Source organism: Notothenia rossii (assembly GCF_949606895.1).
Source record: "Notothenia rossii genome assembly, chromosome: 1".
Taxonomy (NCBI): Eukaryota; Metazoa; Chordata; class Actinopteri; order Perciformes; family Nototheniidae; genus Notothenia; species Notothenia rossii.
This window is the reverse complement of record NC_136912.1, coordinates 8,854,433-8,874,255: the sequence shown is the minus strand read 5'-3', so window position 1 is coordinate 8,874,255 and position 19,823 is coordinate 8,854,433. Positions and strand designations below refer to the sequence as shown.

General features: G+C 40.7%; 3 protein-coding genes across 4 annotated transcripts in view; 2 read left to right on the top strand and 1 right to left on the bottom strand.

Moving 5' to 3' along the window:
- LOC307045484 (uncharacterized protein) overlaps positions 1 to 9,838 on the bottom strand; it is a gene marked incomplete at both ends in the record, with an annotated part of 49,849 nt that extends 40,011 nt beyond the window's left edge. The window contains 2 exons of the mRNA XM_079691168.1: positions 8,696 to 8,827; positions 9,820 to 9,838. Coding sequence (XP_079547294.1) covers positions 8,696 to 8,827; positions 9,820 to 9,838 — 151 coding nt within the window. The remainder of the gene's footprint in view (positions 1 to 8,695; positions 8,828 to 9,819) is intronic.
- LOC307028361 (E3 ubiquitin-protein ligase TRIM39-like) lies at positions 1,779 to 4,368 on the top strand. The gene has a single exon (XM_079663313.1). The coding sequence runs from the start codon at positions 1,929 to 1,931 to the stop codon at positions 3,609 to 3,611; it is 1,683 nt and encodes a 560-aa protein (XP_079519439.1). The 5' UTR covers positions 1,779 to 1,928; the 3' UTR covers positions 3,612 to 4,368.
- Positions 9,234 to 16,845, top strand: LOC307028319 (E3 ubiquitin-protein ligase TRIM39-like). 2 transcript variants are annotated; one of them, XM_079663246.1, is made up of 2 exons: positions 9,234 to 11,529; positions 13,770 to 16,845. In XM_079663246.1, exon 2 carries the CDS (start codon positions 13,772 to 13,774, stop codon positions 15,428 to 15,430), a length of 1,659 nt encoding a protein of 552 aa, XP_079519372.1. In that variant the 5' UTR covers positions 9,234 to 11,529; positions 13,770 to 13,771; the 3' UTR covers positions 15,431 to 16,845. The 2 variants fall into 2 exon arrangements, with proteins under 2 accessions (XP_079519372.1, XP_079519371.1); XM_079663245.1 differs by lacking the exon at positions 9,234 to 11,529 and adding an exon at positions 11,661 to 12,184.
- Positions 16,846 to 19,823: the final 2,978 nt, after the last annotated feature.

The following is a 19,823-nucleotide window of genomic DNA, read 5'->3' as shown; positions in this document are numbered from 1 at the left end:
GCTATGGAAATGGTGACCAAACCATACTAGGGCGGTCCGGGGGATCGTCCTCCGGAAATATCTTTTGAGAAATGACCCCTTAAATTATGACTTCTGGTTTTGTTAGAGGGGGGGCTTAAAAATACGAGATAATCCATAATCTTCAGTGTGGTTAGCTATGAATATTCCAAAACTGTGCAACAGTAGGCCCACACAAACAGAACACTGGTGCTTTTGGGAACACTCAAATTATTATTGTGTGTCTGTCTGTCTGTCTGTCTGTCTGTCTGTCTGTCTGTGTGTGTGTGTGTGTGTGTCATACTTGCCAACCCTCCCGATTTTTTGCGGGAAACTCCCGCATTTCTCCCGATTTCTGACAAAATCAGATTTACTCACGTCTGTTTCCACTCTGACTTTAGCTACACCATTGTTTGGTTTCCATGGTAGCGCGTCTCTTTAGCAGCGCGCGCAACTCAAAGTCTGAGAGGATGAGGAAGATGAAAACTGAACAAGAATCAACAACTCGACCCTCTGCTCACTCCTTTCCTGTAAAATACAGGTCCAGCCCACACATATGCTCCATGGTGCTACAGGCATTGCCCTTACAACTACAATAAGCATGTAAATGTTAATCTACAGCTCCGGCGATCCACTAGCACCAAAGTCTCCACCTGCAGACGCAGCCATCCTCGACAACTACTGTAGCGTCACCTTGGATACGAGTCTAAACAACTCACAGACACACAGGCCAGGGCGCTGACAGGGCGCCCTTTGAGCATCAGATCTGACGACGCTGATTGGCTGAAATAATGTTTCGGCGGCATAGTTTACAGATAGCAACAGTCAGCTTGTTGACTGCAGCTGCTCTGGCTGAGGGCTCTTTTCTTACCGCCCGGACGAGAGTGGGTAATTGTTACGGTATCTGAGAGGACCCAAACGCAGGACACGGCAGGTTGTTCAAAAAGGGTTTATTAGTGAACAAAAGGTGCGGGAAGGATAATCCGGCAGGAGTGGCGAGGAAGTGGAGGCTGGTGACGACAACACGGCGGACAGAGAATGATCCTGGAGCACAGGAAGAAAACACGTTAGCGTCAGAACATCCAGAAATAAGGTAGCTGATAATGCTGAGTAGCCTGGAGGTTTACCACTGTGGTTTAACAACGATCTGGCGCCGACAGGTTGTGGAGCCTCTGCTGATATGCCGTTGTAGATGGCTGATGAGAATCAGGTGTGAGGGTGAACAGCTGATTGCAGCAGGTGAGCCGGGAGCCAGAGTGACAGCCACCACGCCCACACAACAGGCAAAGGGAAAACATCCCCAAGGAGGCGGCTGGAAATGGACAGCCACCACAGTAATGATACACGCCAGGCAGGAAACATGTGACGTATCAGTAACTTTAGACATCGTAAAACAATTTTAAACGAGATTTTATTGTAAATTATACATTTTACTGATGATAAAAAAATTAAAAAATTTTTTCTTTTTTTACAAATATATTTTTAATGACAATCAAACATGTGGGAAGAGGGGGGGCGGCGCCCCTAGCGCCCCTATGGGCCGGCCGCCACTGGCTCTTAGTGCTTTAGTAACTTGTAACTGAATCTATGTTGTGAGGAATTTGTTTTCACTTCTGCTTTCTTGCTATTATTATGGTTTGCTGATCACTTCCTACAAAATGCTTTTATCCATTTCTTCTAGCTGTTTCCGAATAATATCTTTCCATTAGAGAAACAGTTGGAGGCTTTTAATGTGAAGCAGCTAGTGGAAATTCATTGTTATGGTCACACAGTAAGAAGAGCAGTGTCATTTTTCAATAGAAATGATTTGTAGAGTTGCATGCTTGACCCTGTCAGAGTTAAATGGTCACGGTTGCCCATGGCTTGTTACAAGTTATCACACTTCTTTCTTTAAAACAATATATGATTTGAATTGATGATTGATGTTTTAAATGTTTTTTCTTTTCATTCTCATTATGTGTGTAGATATGGCTGCTGCAAGCTACCTGCCATCTGAAGATCAGTTTCTCTGCTCCATCTGTCTGGATTTGTTCACTGATCCAGTCACTATACCATGTGGACACAACTTCTGTAAAACCTGCATCACTGAACACTGGGATACAAGTGACAGGTGCCAGTGTCCCATGTGTAAAGAGGCTTTTAATACAAGACCAGATTTGAGGGTCAACACTTTCATCTCTGAGATGGTCGCTCAGTTCAGACAGTTGGCTCAACAGAAAGCCAGCAGCAGCAGCTCAGAGCAACAAGTCTTCAAACCAGCAGAGGTTCCCTGTGACGTCTGCACTGAAACCAAACTGAAGGCCCTGAAGTCCTGCCTGGTGTGTCTGACCTCCTACTGTGAGACTCACCTGGAGCCTCATCTGACAACGTCAGGTCTAAAAAGACATCAGCTGATCGACCCTGTGGAGAACCTGGAAGACAGGATGTGTCTGAAGCACGATAAACCTCTGGAGCTGTTCTGTAAGACCGACCAGACATGTGTCTGTATGCTCTGCACTGTTTCAGACCACAAGATGCATGATGTGGTTCCTCTGAAAGAAGGATATGAAGGTAAAAAGGCAGCGCTGGGAAAGAAAGAGGCTAGAATTCAGGAAATGATCCAGAAGAGACAACTGAAGATTGAGGAGCTCAAACACTCAGTCGACCTCAGTAAGGAAGAAGCAGACAGAGAGGTAGCAGAAGGAGTTCAGGTCTTCACTGCTCTGAAGAAGTCTGTTGAGAGAAACCTGAATGAGTTCATCCAAACAATAGAAGGGAAGCAGAACATGAGAATGAAACAGGCTGAAGACTTCATCAAACAGCTGGAACAGGAAATCTCTCAGCTGAAGAAGAGAAGTGCAAAAGTTGAGCACCTCTCACGGTCTGAAGACCCCCTCCAGCTTCTCCAGGGTGTCCAGTCCCTAAACATCCAACACCCATCACCCACCAAGGACTGGACAAAGGTCAGCATCCCTCCATCATCATATGAAGGGACTGTGGTGAGAGCTGTGGTTCAGCTGGAGGAGACTTTCAGTAAAGAGATGAAGAAGCTGCTTGAAGCTGAACTGAAGAGGGTCCAGAGGTACGCAGTGGATGTGACTCTTGATCCGGATACAGCACATCCTGATCTCATCCTGTCTGTTGATGGAAAACAAGTCCGGGATAGTGATGTGAGAAAGAATCTCCCAGACAACCCGGAGAGATTTTCTTACTATATTAATGTTTTAGGAAAGCAGAGTTTCTCTTCAGGCAAATTCTACTTTGAGGTTCAAGTTAAAGGAAAGACAGACTGGGATTTAGGAGTGGCCAGAGAGTCGATCAACAGGAAGGGAGAGATCACACTGAGCCCAGAAGATGGTTACTGGACTATATGTCTGAGAAAGGGATTCGAGTACAAAGCTAATGATGAACCTCCAGTCCTTCTCTCTCTGAAGTCTCGGCCTCAGAGGGTGGGGGTGTTTGTGGATTATGAGGAGGGTCTGGTCTCCTTTTATGACGTAGATGCTGCAGCTCTTATCTACTCCTTCACTGGCTGCTCCTTCACTGAGAAACTCTACCCACTCTTCTATCCTGGACTTAAATATGGCCGTAAAAACGCTGCACCTCTGATCATCTCTCCTGTCAGAGTCACCTAATCACTCATCTTATTTCATCTGTTGATTTGTTTTCATTCAAGGAAACGAACATCGATTTTTAGAGTCAAAACTGTATAGTTTCCATCTTATTTTCCAAAAGATACGTTTACTGTGGTGACTGATTAACATATGGTTTAGATTCTGTATACAACACATAAGTGGATTCATTAATCTACTCAACAATCCAATAATTATCTCTTCAACACTTTATCGTAACACATATCGAGAATATCTATATGATCGTTGGTAAAGCTAAAGATTTATTGTAACTTTAAAAAAAAAAAAAGGTTGTTTCTAATGACACCAACTTTGTCAAGCTAGTTAGAATTGATAATAACATTAAATGTTTTATAATAAAATTGTTATAAAGCTTCATTTAATAGAAAGGCCTATTAATACCTCTACAGTGTACTTAATACAATATGTGTAATAGTTATAGTGCTAGAAAAACTAAAATGAAGCTAAATAATATGATACATCCTCATTTGTGTTAAAATGTGTTTGGTTAATAACTGTTAACTTGTATATTTAAATTCCAGGTTTTATAATTGATTACTGGTAAAATGGCTTATGAATCAAAGACATCTGTAAATATGTGATTGTGAGTTAAGAAAACAGTCAAATAAACTAGATGCTTGGTCTGAGAAAGCAGAGACTCGAGCACTAAACACTGAACAGGAAAGCCTGGTTTACACATCATTTGTATTTCATGACACATTTCCTGTTGCTAATTCATAATTAAAAAAATATAAGTTGATGTATTTTTGTGTAAAAGTTTGTAGGAAGAAATGTTTGTTTCCACTATCAGTGATTGGATATTGTACGGCTGTCGAGCAGAAAACAGTGGGGCCGATATCAGTGAGATAGCATTCACTTTGATGAGTACAAATAAGTAACTAACTACAGAGTTTAGCATTATACGAGTATGTATGGCAACAACTCATATAAGGAAACATTTTAATTTATTGAATGATACTCTTTAAGGATATAACAATTAGACCTACCATTTGCTTCCTGTAGTTTTGCCATATTTTTATAAAACTAGTTTCCTCCTTTGTGATATAAAACGCTGAATCAACATGATGTCCTACATTTGTTTGCATTGTGTCAACACTCATGTGTGTTTGTTTTGTGTGTGGTAGAAACAACAGGGTGAAATGTGATGAGGGTCACATGACTAACGGGGATTGTCAAAAAGCCAGAATACACCTCTTCCCAGGTTCTCAGTTTTAACTCATCATGCATACACAAAACCCTCCTTTTCTTATACTTTGAAAAAATGCCTTTTCAAATGATTTCCCTCCCAGCACATTTTTATAATCACTGAACTCAACAAGAACTCAATGTGAAACGGGTTAAATATTTTGTCTTTCATCCAAGATAACAATCTTCACAAGCACAATTTTAAATAAAAAATCAATATACTAATTTCAAGGTCACTGGTCTTTGTTGTGTGTGTGAGTAATGTGTTCAGTGTTATTTCAGATGACAGGAAACAAGTCTTAAAAACACAATAGGAAAACTTGATATGTTTCCGTATGTCAAGGATCAAAACCAATCTATCAATCAGGCAAGATTTTAAAAAACATGGCAAAATAGCCTTTTATTTTATTTTATATTTCAGTGGTTAAAAACTGAGTATATGTTAAGGTAAGCAGGATTATATTGTATCTCATTTTAGAATCTAAACAACAATAACTGCTGTTTCATTTAATGCTCAAAGTTATGCATGAAACATCTCACATTTTCACAAGGCCTTTCAAGTCAGATTTAAAAATAGTCAATTGTTGACTGTTCTGCTGTGTAAGTGGGCGTGTCAGACCTGACCTTTACCTCACCTACCTCTATTAAGCTTACCATTGATATAAAGATGCTAAATTGGCTGTGAATAGAAAGGATGTATGTTTCCTTCTTTGTTGTTTCAGGCATGTGAAACCAGGCATGTGAAACTAGATAGAACATTCTGAACTTTTGACCTATACACACACACATTCTAGACCATATTTCTTTAATTTCTCATGTTCCAAATATGTTAAATGAGTCTCTTGGAGGAATATAATTTGCACATTTTCCTTTTTCAACTTTGTCATAACCTTTTCTCTCTTCTTTGGTACGTTAAGACCATTCACATTTAGCGACAGTATCTTAGTGTTAACCATTTATGTGTATTGGTAGGTTATTCTTCTGGTATGCTCCCTCGAAGCTCTTTGCTAAACAGTCGTTAAAAAAACACACATAGGCGTGTGGCGCAGTGGATAGAGCCTTGGTGTTGGGATCAGGGGGTCACAGGTTCAAACCCCACTGCAGTCAGCATGTCGTTGTGTCCCTGGGCAAGACACTTCACCCCAAATTGCTCCTGTGGGGATTCAGTATGTATTCAGCTTCAGTATTCAGTATGTAAGTTGCTACGGATAAAAGCGTCCAACAAGTGGCATGTAATAATGTAATAATAAACATAAAACAAAAATGGGTTCCAACCCTGGGGTTCTAACATCTCCAATACCCCGTTGGTGGGTGCAGGGGAAATCCTCCCGTAAGCAGGGCCGCCTTAATGCACGGGCTGACCTGGGCTGAAGCCCAGGGGCCTACGGAGATCGGGGGCCTATCATGAGCCAATTAAAAAAAAAAAAAAAAAAAAAATTTTTATTTTTTTTATTTCGGGTGTTTTAAAAAAAAAAGTTAAATAAACAAAGTCTTGGCTTTCAGAATATGAAACTTTAATTTCCAAAATCACACGATAAATACATTTTTGAAGCTTGTAAAGGGAAGGCAACAGCTCTCCCTCACCACTCTGCTGTTCCCCCTCCCTCCACTGAAATTATTAATGTAAGACCTATAGTAATCATAGATAACAAAGCAAGGTCCGTTACAGTTTGTCTTCATCTGATTTAAAAAAACAAAGTCTTGGCTTTCAGAATATTAAACTTGTTTCGGCAAATTCAGATGATAAATACAACTTTGAAGTTTGTAAAGGCATAATTACAAGCGGAGAACGGAGTAACTTGAGGTCACAGCAGGCATTACAACAGCTGGTGTTTCTCGTGAGTGTTTTCCCCGGGAAACAAACACAATACACACAAACGCAAATATACACAAACACACACACGTCAGAATGAGAATATGTTTCACATGTGACTTATTCAAATTGCGAGTGATTGAGTGAAGAAAAAGTTTGAGAGTGGCGCTCGGAAAAGGAAATAGTTGAGGGAAAAGGAGTTTCGAGACAAGCAGCTGTTACAAAAAATGCCGAAGCTTACAGGTTATTTTAAACCTGTAGGCCAGGATGAGGAGGAAGGACAGATGAGTTCTGTACCGAGCGAGCGGTGCCGGCCGCGGGGCCTTGGAGACAAGTAGGCCGTCTGGTTCTGATAGCGATGGAGTAGCGGGAGAGGAAAAACAGACAGGAGGGACATTATCTGTTGGAGGAGATGGAGAGGACGACGAGGACTTGCTACGTGGAGGGGAGCCAACGGCAACCGGACAAATACATGAGGGAGGCCCGATACGTCACTCATATGGAAGAGAGGACCAGGCGCGTGTAGAGCAGAGTGGAGAAGTGCGATCACAGAGCCTGCCGAGGCTATAAATGACTTGGATTTGTTGTTTAAATAGGGGGCCTACAAAAACTATCAGCCCCAGGGCCTGATGGCAGGTTAAGGCGGGCTTGCCCGTAAGAGGGCCCCTCTCTAGACTTGAGACTATACCCAACTCATGGGGTTACGTGCTGTTTAGGCATGTCCAACATTAACACTGGCCTACCTCTCTCCGTTGGTGTCCAATACAAAAAAAAAGCCTGTATATTTCTTCAATCCTCAATGAAAGTTATTCAAGCAAAACAGTCCTACGCTTTCCATTTTTGCAACATTTCTCTCGTCGTGTCTTCCTTCCTTTCCCTTGACTCGTTGCCAGACCGGTTTGCGCCCTCCTCTCCTCCACAGGTGCGGCGGCTCCGCCTGGTACCTCCATCTCGAGTCCCCTCTCCCTCATGTCCCTGGCGGCGTCTATAGCGTCATCATAGGTCTTCACTCCGGCTTCCCAATCAATGCGTATTTTAGCGAGTGGTGTCTGGAAACGTATTCCTCTGTCCTTCAATACTTTCTTTATGCCCAGATATGACTTTCTTTTCTGGACCACTGCGGTTGCATAGTCGTGGTCAAAGAATATGCGTTTGCCCCCTACACTCATTTTCTTCTGCCATGCTTTCTTAAGAATGACTTCTTTCGTGTCGAATTGCAAGAAATGGACCACTATTGACCTGGGGGTAGCGGTCGGAGGCGGCTTTTGAGCGAGGGCTCTGTGCGCTCTTTGAATGTTGAGATTAATAACGTTACCCTCCTGTAGCTCCAGCTCAGTGCTCAGGAGTTGCTCCACGTATTTGGTAACCGACTCCCCCTCTGGCACCCCGAATATTCGGATATTATTCCTCCTTGATCTTCCTTCAAAGTCTACCATTTTTTCCTGCATCTGGTGCATCTGATTCGACATTTCAATCATTGTTTCTTTCGCCTCCGACCGGCTCGCAGTGTCTCGGAATGGCCCGTCTCCGTAATTTTAGCTTCTTCGTCCTCATCTCCGTTGTTGTCTTGCTTCGAGTTTTCTGTCACTCCTGGTTGATCTTTCGCTGTTTCTTGTTTTCTGTTATTTCTTCGGCTACTTCGTCTGATCCCTCTCGTCATTTCCTGGTTTTAGGTATCGAGTTGAGCATTTATGAGGGTTTATTTTGTCCAACTTGCGAGAGGTAGAAGATAGTGTTGCTACTCACGTCGCCATCTTCCGGAAGTCCTATTTAGTGTCATTTTAATTCATTAATTTAGAGTATTTGTTTATGTTTTCGATTGAAGGTGGAAACGGGGGATTTGGTGCTTATTGGTAGATATGTGGAGAAATAGAATATATGTTTTCTTTGACCAAGACAAGAGAAGATGTAAGAACATTATTCCTTTTTCTTTTAATTGATGAAACGTAAGAAAATAAACTGCACAGCTAAAATTCTTGCCTGGACAAAGCACCTTATCCCAGCAGCAACGTGTGATACCTGGTGCAACAGCAGCAGTTTGATTTTGTTTTTGTAAGAGTTGTGCTACCTGGCTGATGCTGGGCAGTTTGGTGAGCAGCATCTGGAAGACGGGTGGAGGCAGAGTCTGCTGCAACACCTGCAGCAGCTGCTGGGGCTGCCCACACACTGCGATGGCGTTGGTCAGGTGGTCCACGCCTTTCTCATAGTCTCCTGTGGAGAGGACACACAGGTGAGGGAAGTACTCAGACACTTCACTTAATAAGCCAGCCTAAAAATAGTCATGCATTCAAAATGTTAATTAAGTAAAAGTAAAGAAGTATTATCAGCATAATGTTTTCCAAAGTTGTAGTTTGTCATTATGGAGCCATTACTTGGTAGTACAGTACTGCATCATATGATGTAAGTCAATCTGTTTTTGTTATTTAAAGGGTAACACTTTGTCAAACTAAACTACAATACTAAAGTATTACTTAAGTACAACTACCTCAAGTACAAGTATCTCAACATTGTTATAAATGTATTATGCTCATTTTCAGGTTCATATCAGTATGTAGTGCCTCTACTGTGACATGTCTCCATCCTTTAATTTTCGAAAAGCTCTTTATTTTTCTCAAACTGCCTGTGCTGCAGCACCTCTTTTCACCCTCTGTCTGAAACCAGAGCCCAGTCCGCTCTGATTGGTTAGCTGGCCGGCTCTGTTGTGATTGGTCAACCGCTTAGAGATGTCCCGCCCCTTATCCTTAGCCTATTGCGTACAATGTGTTGGAGCGCTAGCCAATAGCTGTGTGTGTGTGTGTGTGTGTGTGTGTGTGTGTGTGTGTGTGTGTGTGTGTGTGTGTGTGTGTGTGTGTGTGTGTGTGTGTGTCAGCTGGATCTCCTCCAGGAAGAACTTCTGTACCGCCTCAGCGTCCTTCTGGTCGGGACTGCGGGACAAACAGCCGTCAGCAACAGGAAGTCAAACTGTTTCTTTTCAATAATCAGATCTGATCTGTGAGCCACTCGTACTTTTCAAGATGCAAACGCTTATTGTGAAAACTAAATATCAGTGATATAACAACAACAACAACAATGATATGGTAAATAAGATACAGAGATGTTTGCACAGAGATTTCCTAAGGTAAAATGTTTTATATATTTGAGTCACTGAGAAATATTTGTATATATTTTTCAACTTAACCATTTTCCTCTTACTATGAAGCACACTGTACATGATTGACAGGAGATAAGAGGAAAAGTTACAACCATGGTTACAACACAATAAGGACTGTTTGTGCTCACCTTGGCCATGCCCGCCCTCTCTGTGGCTACGACCAGTATTTTGTAGTTGATGCGGTGGGAAACGGGAAACCAGTATAGTTCAAGTTCATTAAGTAGCCTACTACAATGAAAATAAGTCTTTAACTATGTAGATTATGTCATCCATGACATTTTACTGACATGTGTTTCCAATAAATGTAACTGAAAACGTTCATAATAATAAAGATTAGAAACAGCTTGACACATCTGTAAAGCACAAGCTTTGCTCATAGCCGTGGGAACATGTTTCAAATGGGGGGTGCTGTGGGGATGACACCAGGGCCGGTTTTGACCAATGTGCTGCCCAAGGCAAGATTTTAGCTGGCATTGAAAAACCTCTACAAAAGACCAATACACTACAAAAAGAGAAACGTATTGACATGGTGGACAGCTTATATAAAAAGGCTTCAAATGTATTTAGTATTGCATGAACATGTTTTAATTTAGGGGGTGGACTTCACATCCTCTTGGGCGGTCCGCGGGTGCACCCCCGGGAAGATTTTTTTTAACATTTTAAAGTAAAATGCTTCAATCTGGTGCACTTAGAGCGCCCAATTGCTAGAGACTGATCTAGGGGATACAACTCTAAACACCCATATGAAAATGATCGGTTTGCATTTTAATAATCAAATAATATATGTGAACATAACCAATAACCTACCATAGCCAATAACAAATAAATGTAGGCTAACTTGTTTTATTTTTGTTAACATTTATTTATTTATGCATATTTTTAAATCTCTCCAGTTTTAAACAATATTTTTGGTTTACTGTCCTATAGTATACATTGGAATGATTTCAAACCTGTTTTTATTCAGTCTAATAATTATAAAGGAGTGCCTTGGAAATATTTGTTTACATAAATTGTGATCAAAACATTTGAGACCCACTCAACTATCTAAACACTCAGAGTCCTTTACCTCACTGAACCTCTCAGTCTGACAGGAGAGCTCTCCCTCCACATTATTGTAGAAACATCTTCTTATATCCGTTAGCGCAGCAGAAGCTAACAACAATCCCAGCCGGTACCGGTGCACCCCCTCTCTCAATCTATCTATCCCTCTCTCTCTCTCTCTCACGCTGGTGAGCTGCGGGTGCCTGATAAGCCAACATCCCCCACTTTCATCACTTACAGCGCCCATCGTACGGGGCAAATGGAAAATGTAACCGGGGTGAAAAGGGTGTTATCTTTACTTAATTATGAATGTTGTTACATCAAGGCTGAAAATTGATTTTTTTTTTTTTTTAATTTGTATTTAAATTTGTGGAAGTGCAGATCCCCTGTCCTCCACCATGGGGTGCTGCAGCACCCTCAGCACCCCTACTTCCCACGGCCCTGCCCTTTGCTCCCTAACTATCAGAGAATACCTGGTATTTCTCAAAACCCATGCAGATCAGAGGGAGGGAAACACCAGCTGCAGTGAGAGGAGGAGCTACACTGGAAAGAGGAGAGCTTACACGTCACACTCAGAAAACGAAAGTTATGTTAGTTAGAGCGTCGGCCACACTGCGGTCGAGACTAGTCTCCGTTTCTGTCTAAATAAAATATAAACTGAGTTCATCAGATATTTCTCAACAACACAGCAGAGTCTCTGTCAAACACTGGTGAGTACATCTGATTATATTTACCCTTCCATACCTTAGGTGGTGCGTGTAGCCATATAGACGCAACGTCCAAATGAAATACAACGGCCGCATGCGAGATGGACAGAAATAAATCGCGAAATTATCTGTGACGCGTTTGTGTGTATTGTGTTTGTTTCATTACATTACATTGCATTTAGCTGAAGCTTTTATCCAAAGTGACTTACAGTAAATACATTCGACCAGGAAGATACAACCTTGAAGAAAACAGAATCATATAAGTAGGCCTACATCAGGTTTAATAGAGCCAAACATTTCAAGTGCTACTAACTCAACTGGCTTTAGATAAGCCAGTCCTTTATTAGTATATAAGTGCTCTGTTAGCAGTTATTTGTTAGTAATTATATCGCTCGAAGTGGAGTCGAAAGAGATGAGTTTTCAGTCTGCGCCGGAAGATGTGTAAGCTTTCTGCTGTCCTGATTTCAATGGGGAGCTCATTCCACCATTTTGGAGCCAGGATAGCAAACCCACGTGTTTTTGCTGATGGGAACTTGGGTCCCCCTCGCAGTGCGGGTGCAGCGAGCTGTTTGGCCGATGCAGAGCGGAGTGCACGTGCTGGGGTGTACAGTTTAACCATGTCCTGGATGTAGGAAGCGCCAGATCCATTCGCAGCATGGTACGCAAGTAGGCCTACCATTGTCTTGAAATGGATTCTAGCAGTTACCGGAAGCCAGTGAAGGGAGCGGAGGAGAGGGGTGGTGTGGGGAAATGTTGGAAGGTTGAAGACCAGACGAGCCGCTGCATTCTGGATGAGCTGCAGAGGTCGGATGGCACATGCAGGTAGACCAGGCAGGAGGGAGTTGCAGTAGTCTAGGCGTGAGATGACGAGAGCCTGGACCAGAACCTGCGTTGTTTTCTGGGTCCGACGTATCCTCCTGATGTTGTAAAGAGTGTCTCTGTAGCAGCGATGTTTGCAGTGAAGGACAGTTTGTTATCTAGGGTCACACCCAGATTCCTTGCAATTCCATTTCCCAGGGAAACACTCACATGAAACACCGGCTGTTGTTATGCCTGCTGTGACGTTAAGTTACCGCTTGTAATTATGCCTTTGCAAGCTTAAAGGCTGTATTTATCATCTGAATTTGGCGGAACAAGTTTAATATTCTAAAAACCAAGACTTTGTTTATTTGAAATCAGATGAAAAAAACTGTCACGGACCCTGCCGTGTTATCTATGATTACTACACTTTTCATTCATAATTTCAGCGGGAGGGAGGGGGAGCGGCGCTGAGGAACAGCAGAGTGTGGGTTGACAGGTGTCTGTGTTGACATTCCCCTTATTGTGGAATAAGGGAAATGCAGAGACAGGCTACAAGTGTCTTAGGTTCAAGTTAGACAACTAATGTCTGGGTTAGTGTTCATGACTTCATGTTTATGTCATCTTAATGTTTAATCTCAATGCACACACATTTTCCGTGCTTTCCAATAGTTTAAAAATAGTCTTATTCCACTGTTAAATAACCTGTTCAATACAAACATGCCACTTGCACAAATTAAATAACATTTCTGTGAACTGATATTTGTTTAGTGAGCTTATTAGAGGATGTTCCCTGAAAGATTGTAAAATGTCAATGAAGACTTAGCATATTTGTTAATAATTACATACAATACATGGAATGTGTGTGTGTGTGTGTGTGTGTGTGTGTGTGTGTGTGTGTGTGTGTGTGTGTGTGTGTGTGTGTGTGTGTGTGTGTGTGTGTGTGTGTGTGTGTGTGTGTGTGTGTGTGTGTGTGTGTGTGTGTGTGTGTGTGTGTGTGTGTGTGTGTGTGTGTGTGTGTGTGTGTGTGTGTGTGTGTGTGTGTGTGTGTGTGTGTGTGTGTGTGTGTGTGTGTGTGTGTGTGTGTGTCAGCCAAGTGAATCTGCAGCCCCCTGGTGTCCAGTACATAAATGATGTGGCCCCCACCACCATCAAAGTTGCCCATCCCTGCCCTACAGGGTGTACTTTGAGGTTTTTTGACTCTGCAGACCGTTCACATGCATAAAAACCTTAATAACACACAAGGGGACGGGTAATAACCGGAAAAGCATGACATGGGCCCTTTAACATACCAGCTGCTACACTCAAAAAATTGTGTGTGTGGGGGGGGGCTTAGAGAGAGAGAGAGACTCAGACTCAGACTTCTTTCTTTAAAACAATATATGATTTGAATTGATGATTGATGTTTCAAATGTTTTCTCTTTTCTTTCTCATTATGTGTGTAGATATGGCTGCTGCAAGCTACCTGCCATCTGAAGATCAGTTCCTCTGCTCCATCTGTCTGGATGTGTTCACTGATCCAGTCGCTATACCATGTGGACACAACTTCTGTAAAGACTGTATCACTGAACACTGGGATAGAAATGACAGGTGCCAGTGTCCCATGTGTAAAGAGGCTTTTAATACAAGACCAAATTTGAGGGTCAACACTTTCATCTCTGAGATGGTGGCTCAGTTCAGACAGTCGGCTCAACAGAAAGCCAGCAGCAGCAGCTCAGAGCAACAAGTCTTCAAACCAGGAGAAGTTCCCTGTGACGTCTGCACTGAAACCAAACTGAAGGCCCTGAAGTCCTGCCTGGTGTGTCTGACCTCCTACTGTGAGACTCACCTGGAGCCTCATCTGACAGCTTCAAGCCTGAAAAGACATCAGCTGATCGACCCTGTGGAGAACCTGGAAGACAGGATGTGTCTGAAGCACGATAAACCTCTGGAGCTGTTCTGTAAGACCGACCAGACATGTGTGTGTTTGCTCTGCACTGTTTTAGACCACAAGATGCATGATGTGGTTCCTCTGAAAGAAGGATATGAAGGGGAGAAGGCAGCGCTGGGAAATAAAGAGCCTAGAAGTGTGGAAATGATCCGGAAGAGACGACTGAAGATTGAGGAGATCAAACACTCAGTGGACCTCAGTAAGAAAGTAGCAGACAGAGAGAAAGCAGAAGGAGTTCAGGTCTTTACTGCTCTGAAGAAGTCTGTTGAGAGAAACCTGAATGAGTTCATCCAAACAATAGAAGGGAAGCAGAACATGAGAATGAAACAGGCTGAAGCTTTGATCAAACAGCTGGAACAGGAAATCTCTCAGCTGAAGAAGAGAGTTGCAAAAGTTGAGCATCTCTCACGGTCTGAAGACCACCTCCACGTTCTCCAGGGTGTCCAGTCCCTAAACATCCAACACCCATCACCCACCAAGGACTGGACAAAGGTCAGCATCCCTCCATCATCATATGAAGGGACTGTGAATGGAGCTGTGGAGAGAGCTGTGGTTCAGCTGGAGGAGACACTCAGTAAAGAGATGAAGAAGCTGATTGAAGCTGAGCTGAAGAGGGTCCAGAGGTACGCAGTGGATGTGACTCTTGATCCTAATACTGCACATCCCACTTTCATCCTGTCTGATGATGGGAAAGAAGTGAGGTATGGTGATGTAAAGATAAGGCTCCCAAACAACCGAGAGGGATTCCCTGATGATATCTGTGTTTTAGGAAAGCAGAGTTTCTCTTCAGGCAGATTTTACTTTGAGGTTCAAGTAAAAAGAAAGACCGAGTGGGATTTAGGAGTGGCCAGAAGGTTGATCAACAGGAAGGGAGAGATCACACTGGGCCCTGGGTGGGATAACTGGACTATATCTCTGAGAAATGGAAATGAGTACGAAGCCAATGATGCTCGTTCTGTCCGTCTCTCTCTGAAGTCAAGGCCAAAGAAAGTGGGGGTGTTTGTGGATTATGAGAAGGGTCTGTTCTCCTTTTATGACATAGATGCTGCAGCTCTGATCTACTCCTTCACTGGCTGCTCCTTCACTGAGAAACTCTACCCAGTTTTTAGTCCTGGTCTTAAATGTGGCCGTGAAAACGCTGCACCTCTGATCATCTCTCCTGTCAGATTCACCTAATCACTTATCTTATTTCATCTGTTGATTTGTTTTCATTCAAGGGAACGAACATTGATTTTTAGAGTCAAAACTGTATAGTTTCCATCTTATTTTCCAAAAGATACATTTACTGTGGTGACTGATTAACATATGGTTTAGATTCTGTATACAACACATAAGTGGATGCATTAATCTACTCAACAATCCAATAATTATCTCTTCAACAATTAATCGTAACACATATGGAGAATATCTATATGATCGTTGGTAAAGCTAAAGATTTATTGTAACTTTAAAAAAAAAAAAAGGTTGTTTCTAATGACATCAAATTTGTCAAGCTATAGTTAGAATTGATAATAACATTAAATGTTTTATAATAAATTGTTATAAAGCTTCATTTAATAGAAAGGCCTATTAATGCCTCTACAGTGTACTTAATACAATATGTGTAATAGTTATAGTGCTAGAAAAACTAAAATGAAGCTAAATAATATGATACATCCTCATTTGTGTTAAAATGTGTTTGGTTAATAACTGTTAACTTGTATATTTAAATTCCAGGTTTTATAATTGATTACTGGTAAAATGGCTTATGAATCAAAGAAATCTGTAAATATGTGATTGTGAGTTAAGAAAACAGTCAAATAAACTAGATGTTTGGTCTGAGAAAGCAGAGACTCGAGCACTAAACACTGAACAGGAAAGCCTGGTTTACACATCATTTGTATTTCATGACACATTTCCTGATGCTAATTCATAATTAAAAAAATATAAGTTGATGTATTTTTGTGTAAAAGTTTGTAGGAAGAAATGTTTGTTTCCACTATCAGTGATTGGATATTGTACGGCTGTCGAGCAGAAAACAGTGGGGCTGATATCAGTGAGATAGCATTCACTTTGATGAGTACAAATAAGTAACTAACTACAGAGTTTAGCATTATACGAGTATGTATGGCAACAACTCATATAAGGAAACATTTGAATTTATTGAATGATACTCTTTAAGGGTATAACAATTAGACCTACCATTTACTTCCTGTAGTTTTGCCATATTTTTATAAAACTAGTTTCCCCCTTTGTGATACAAAACGCTGAATCATTTGTTTGCATTGTGTCAACACTCATGTGTGTTTGTTGTGTGTGTGGTAGAAACAACAGGGTGAAATGTGATGAGGGTCACATGACTAACGGGGATTGGCAAAAAGCCAGAATACACCTCTTCCCAGGTTCTCAGTTTTAACTCATCATGCATACATGAAACCCTCCTTTTCTTATACTTTGAAAAAATGCCTTTTCAAATGATTTCCCTCCCAGCACATTTTTATAATCACTGAACTCAACAAGAACTCAATGTGAAACGGATTAAATATGTTGTCTTTCATCCAAGATAACAATCTTCACAAGCACAATTTTAAATAAAAAATCAATATACTAATTTCAAGGTCACTGGTCTTTGTTGTTTGTCTGAGTAATGTGTTCAGTGTTATTTCAGATGACAGGAAACAAGTCTTAAAAACACAATAGGAAAACTTGATGGGTCTCCGTATGTCAAGGATCAAAAACAAATCTATAAATCAGGCAAGATTTAAAAAAACATGGCAAATAGCCTTTTATTTTATTTTATATTTCAGTGGTTCAAATCTCAGTATACAGTATATATATTTTAAGGTAAGCAGGATTACATGTTAGCTGATTTTAGATTCTAAACAACAATAACTGCTGTTTTATGTGTTGTTCGAAGTTATGCATGAAACATCTCCTAACATTTTCATAAGGCCTTTCAAGCCAGATTTGAAAAAAGTCAGTAAAAGGTATTGCAAAAATAGTACTCTGCTATTTAATGCAAACTTAACAGGATAATACCTTATAGTCCTCAGCACTGAGTTCATTGTGTTTTTGTTGCTGTTGTTGTACTACACTATAATGACACACTTCCACCACTTCCTGGTGTTATGGCACAGAGTGTCCACTGGATGGAGCACAACACAAAGGAAAGATAAATGGAGTCACTGTACTGTAAACCAAACACTGATGAGGAGACACAGTTTGTGTTAAACATGTACAGGATAACCTCTCAGGTTGACCAAGGACAAATGGGTTTTTTCAATGGTGGTCGATGTAATAGTTCAACTATGACCATGCTACCTGCATATGTCTTTGTCAAGAGATTTTAGTTGGTGGCAAAAAATAAGCCTGATGTTACAAGAGTTTACATTTTTCTAACAACCCTAAAAATGCTTAAAGCCATCCATCAATGATCCTAATTAACCAGGAAGATTTTTTGGGCTAAGGGTAGCAAGTGATATGAAGTATTCTTACACTTCTGCTTCTCATAGAGTGCCTACAGAGCTCAGTGATTCGCTTTAACAAAATAAACTCATCTATAGGTACAGTAACATCTTCAACTCTAAAGGTTGAGAATCTAAATCCCTCTAAAAAGAGCTTCAGTAACAGGTAGTAGTTGAGAGGGATAAGACACATTGGTTTCTCTCAAAAGGAACCTAAAACTAACTGAGTTCATCAGGTTGGTAACACTTTATATTAAGGTACACAAATTCACCGTCAATTAGTTGTTAATTAACATGCATATTGCAGTATATTGGCGCTTTAGTAGTCATTATAAAACACTTATTAATTCCTTATTCTACATGACCGTAATCTACAAGTAATAGGTCATAAGTTGAGAGTTTTTCCTCAATAGAGTGCCACAGTGACGCGTCCTAAAACCCGGAAGTACGTTTCTTCCGGTTCCCTCGAAAAAAAAACAATGCAATTTCTCCATAGGATTTTGGAAAATAGCTCGAAATAAGGTCTGTGGTTGACACACATTTAAGAGACGGATCACGTTTTGTTCAGTCGGATCATCTCCACATGTCTACCCTACTTTTATAATTTTGTAATCATAAATCTATTGATCATAATTAAATCTATCGATTAGATTTATGATTCGAAAATTATAAAAAAGGTTAGTAAGTGCCTTTTCAACTTTTTTTATAGTTTCACTCCGTTTGAATGTCAGATAAGTCAATAAAGGAGCATGGCTGCTCATTCCCTGGCTCTCAAAAGAGTTTGGCTGGCTGTTTAATCTATGTTCACACTGAGACAGTAAAACACATAGGGAGAACAGTACACCTATTGTGTAAGTACATACACGCAGGTCACACAGTATGATCACAAATACATAAACTGTTAAAAATCAGTTTTTGTTAAAAAAGTACAGGCTGCATATGTGTTCTCAGCCTTGGAGAAACTTGACATGTTTTGGGATGTGTCTGAACCTCTCTTTAGTTGTTCATTAATAAAACAGATATTTCAACGTGAGCCTACTTTGTTCATGTACTGTTGAGGTTAATTTCAGTAGTTGTGTGCTATCATGTATTTACAAAGTGTGAAAAGGAGGCAACTTTAGAATAGGGAACCTGTTCAGGTCAATTAGAGTCAAATTACTAGCTTATTGGTTAGGAACAAAACTTCACTTTAAAATAGGGAACATATTCTTAGATAGAAATACCTAATTTTTAGTTATTTTGACTTAATTAACACTTATAGTATCATGTCTTGTTACATAAGAACAGATCATATTTGTTAAGTGTTATTATGGGAGAATTATTATTCTTGTGGTACAACTGCCTTATTAGGCCCATATTGAGCAGAGCATATTAAGACCAAACCTCATGTACAACAACTTCCTTACTTGCAATAAGTAAGCACTAATTAGAGGGTTATTGAGGAAATCTCTCAACTAATGGCCTATTAATAATTGTTTTATAATGACTAATAAAGAGCCAATATACTGCTAATATGCATATTAATTAACAACTAGTTGATGGTGAAATTGTGTACCTTAATATAAAGTGTTACCCAACATAATATTTTGATTCTCCTCTGTCTGAATAAATAATATACTATAGCCTATGAATTTTGATTGATGCAGCCATCCGACAACTTTCCTCTGTGGAAACTCAGCCTCTGGGCGGGGCATTAACTTTGGCATCAGTTCACTGACATTTAACAACTGGTTTGTTTGGAGATGTCCGAACGATAAAGGAAGTTTTAGGCCTGTGTAGACTGCAAACAGTATTACAACATGTTTTTCGTCCTACTTTCAATAAGCACACATTGCATTGGTTATGTATCATTAGCGATTATCAGACTCAGAGTTTGTATTCTAAACTCATCTAGTTGGCAAAGCTTTTTGGTAATTGGTCCAGATGTGGGGACATCAAATGATCAGACTATCAAAGGTCCTTGCAACACGTAGATCTGTAACAATACAAGTCGACTAAACTGGTCTGTGATTTGAATCGGTAAACAGTTTCCTTGTTTTTTTTTTTTTAAATGGCCAGTACACACAATTGGAATCAGAAATTCACATATTAAAAACGTCAAATTTAAACTGGAACAGTATCCCCTT

Bases quoted from the DNA above. Each gene is read 5' to 3' on its own strand.
- LOC307028361 (XM_079663313.1), top strand. From the start codon at position 1,929: ATGTTTTTTCTTTTCATTCTCATTATGTGTGTAGATATGGCTGCTGCA.
- LOC307028319 (XM_079663246.1), top strand. From the start codon at position 13,772: ATGGCTGCTGCAAGCTACCTGCCATCTGAAGATCAGTTCCTCTGCTCC.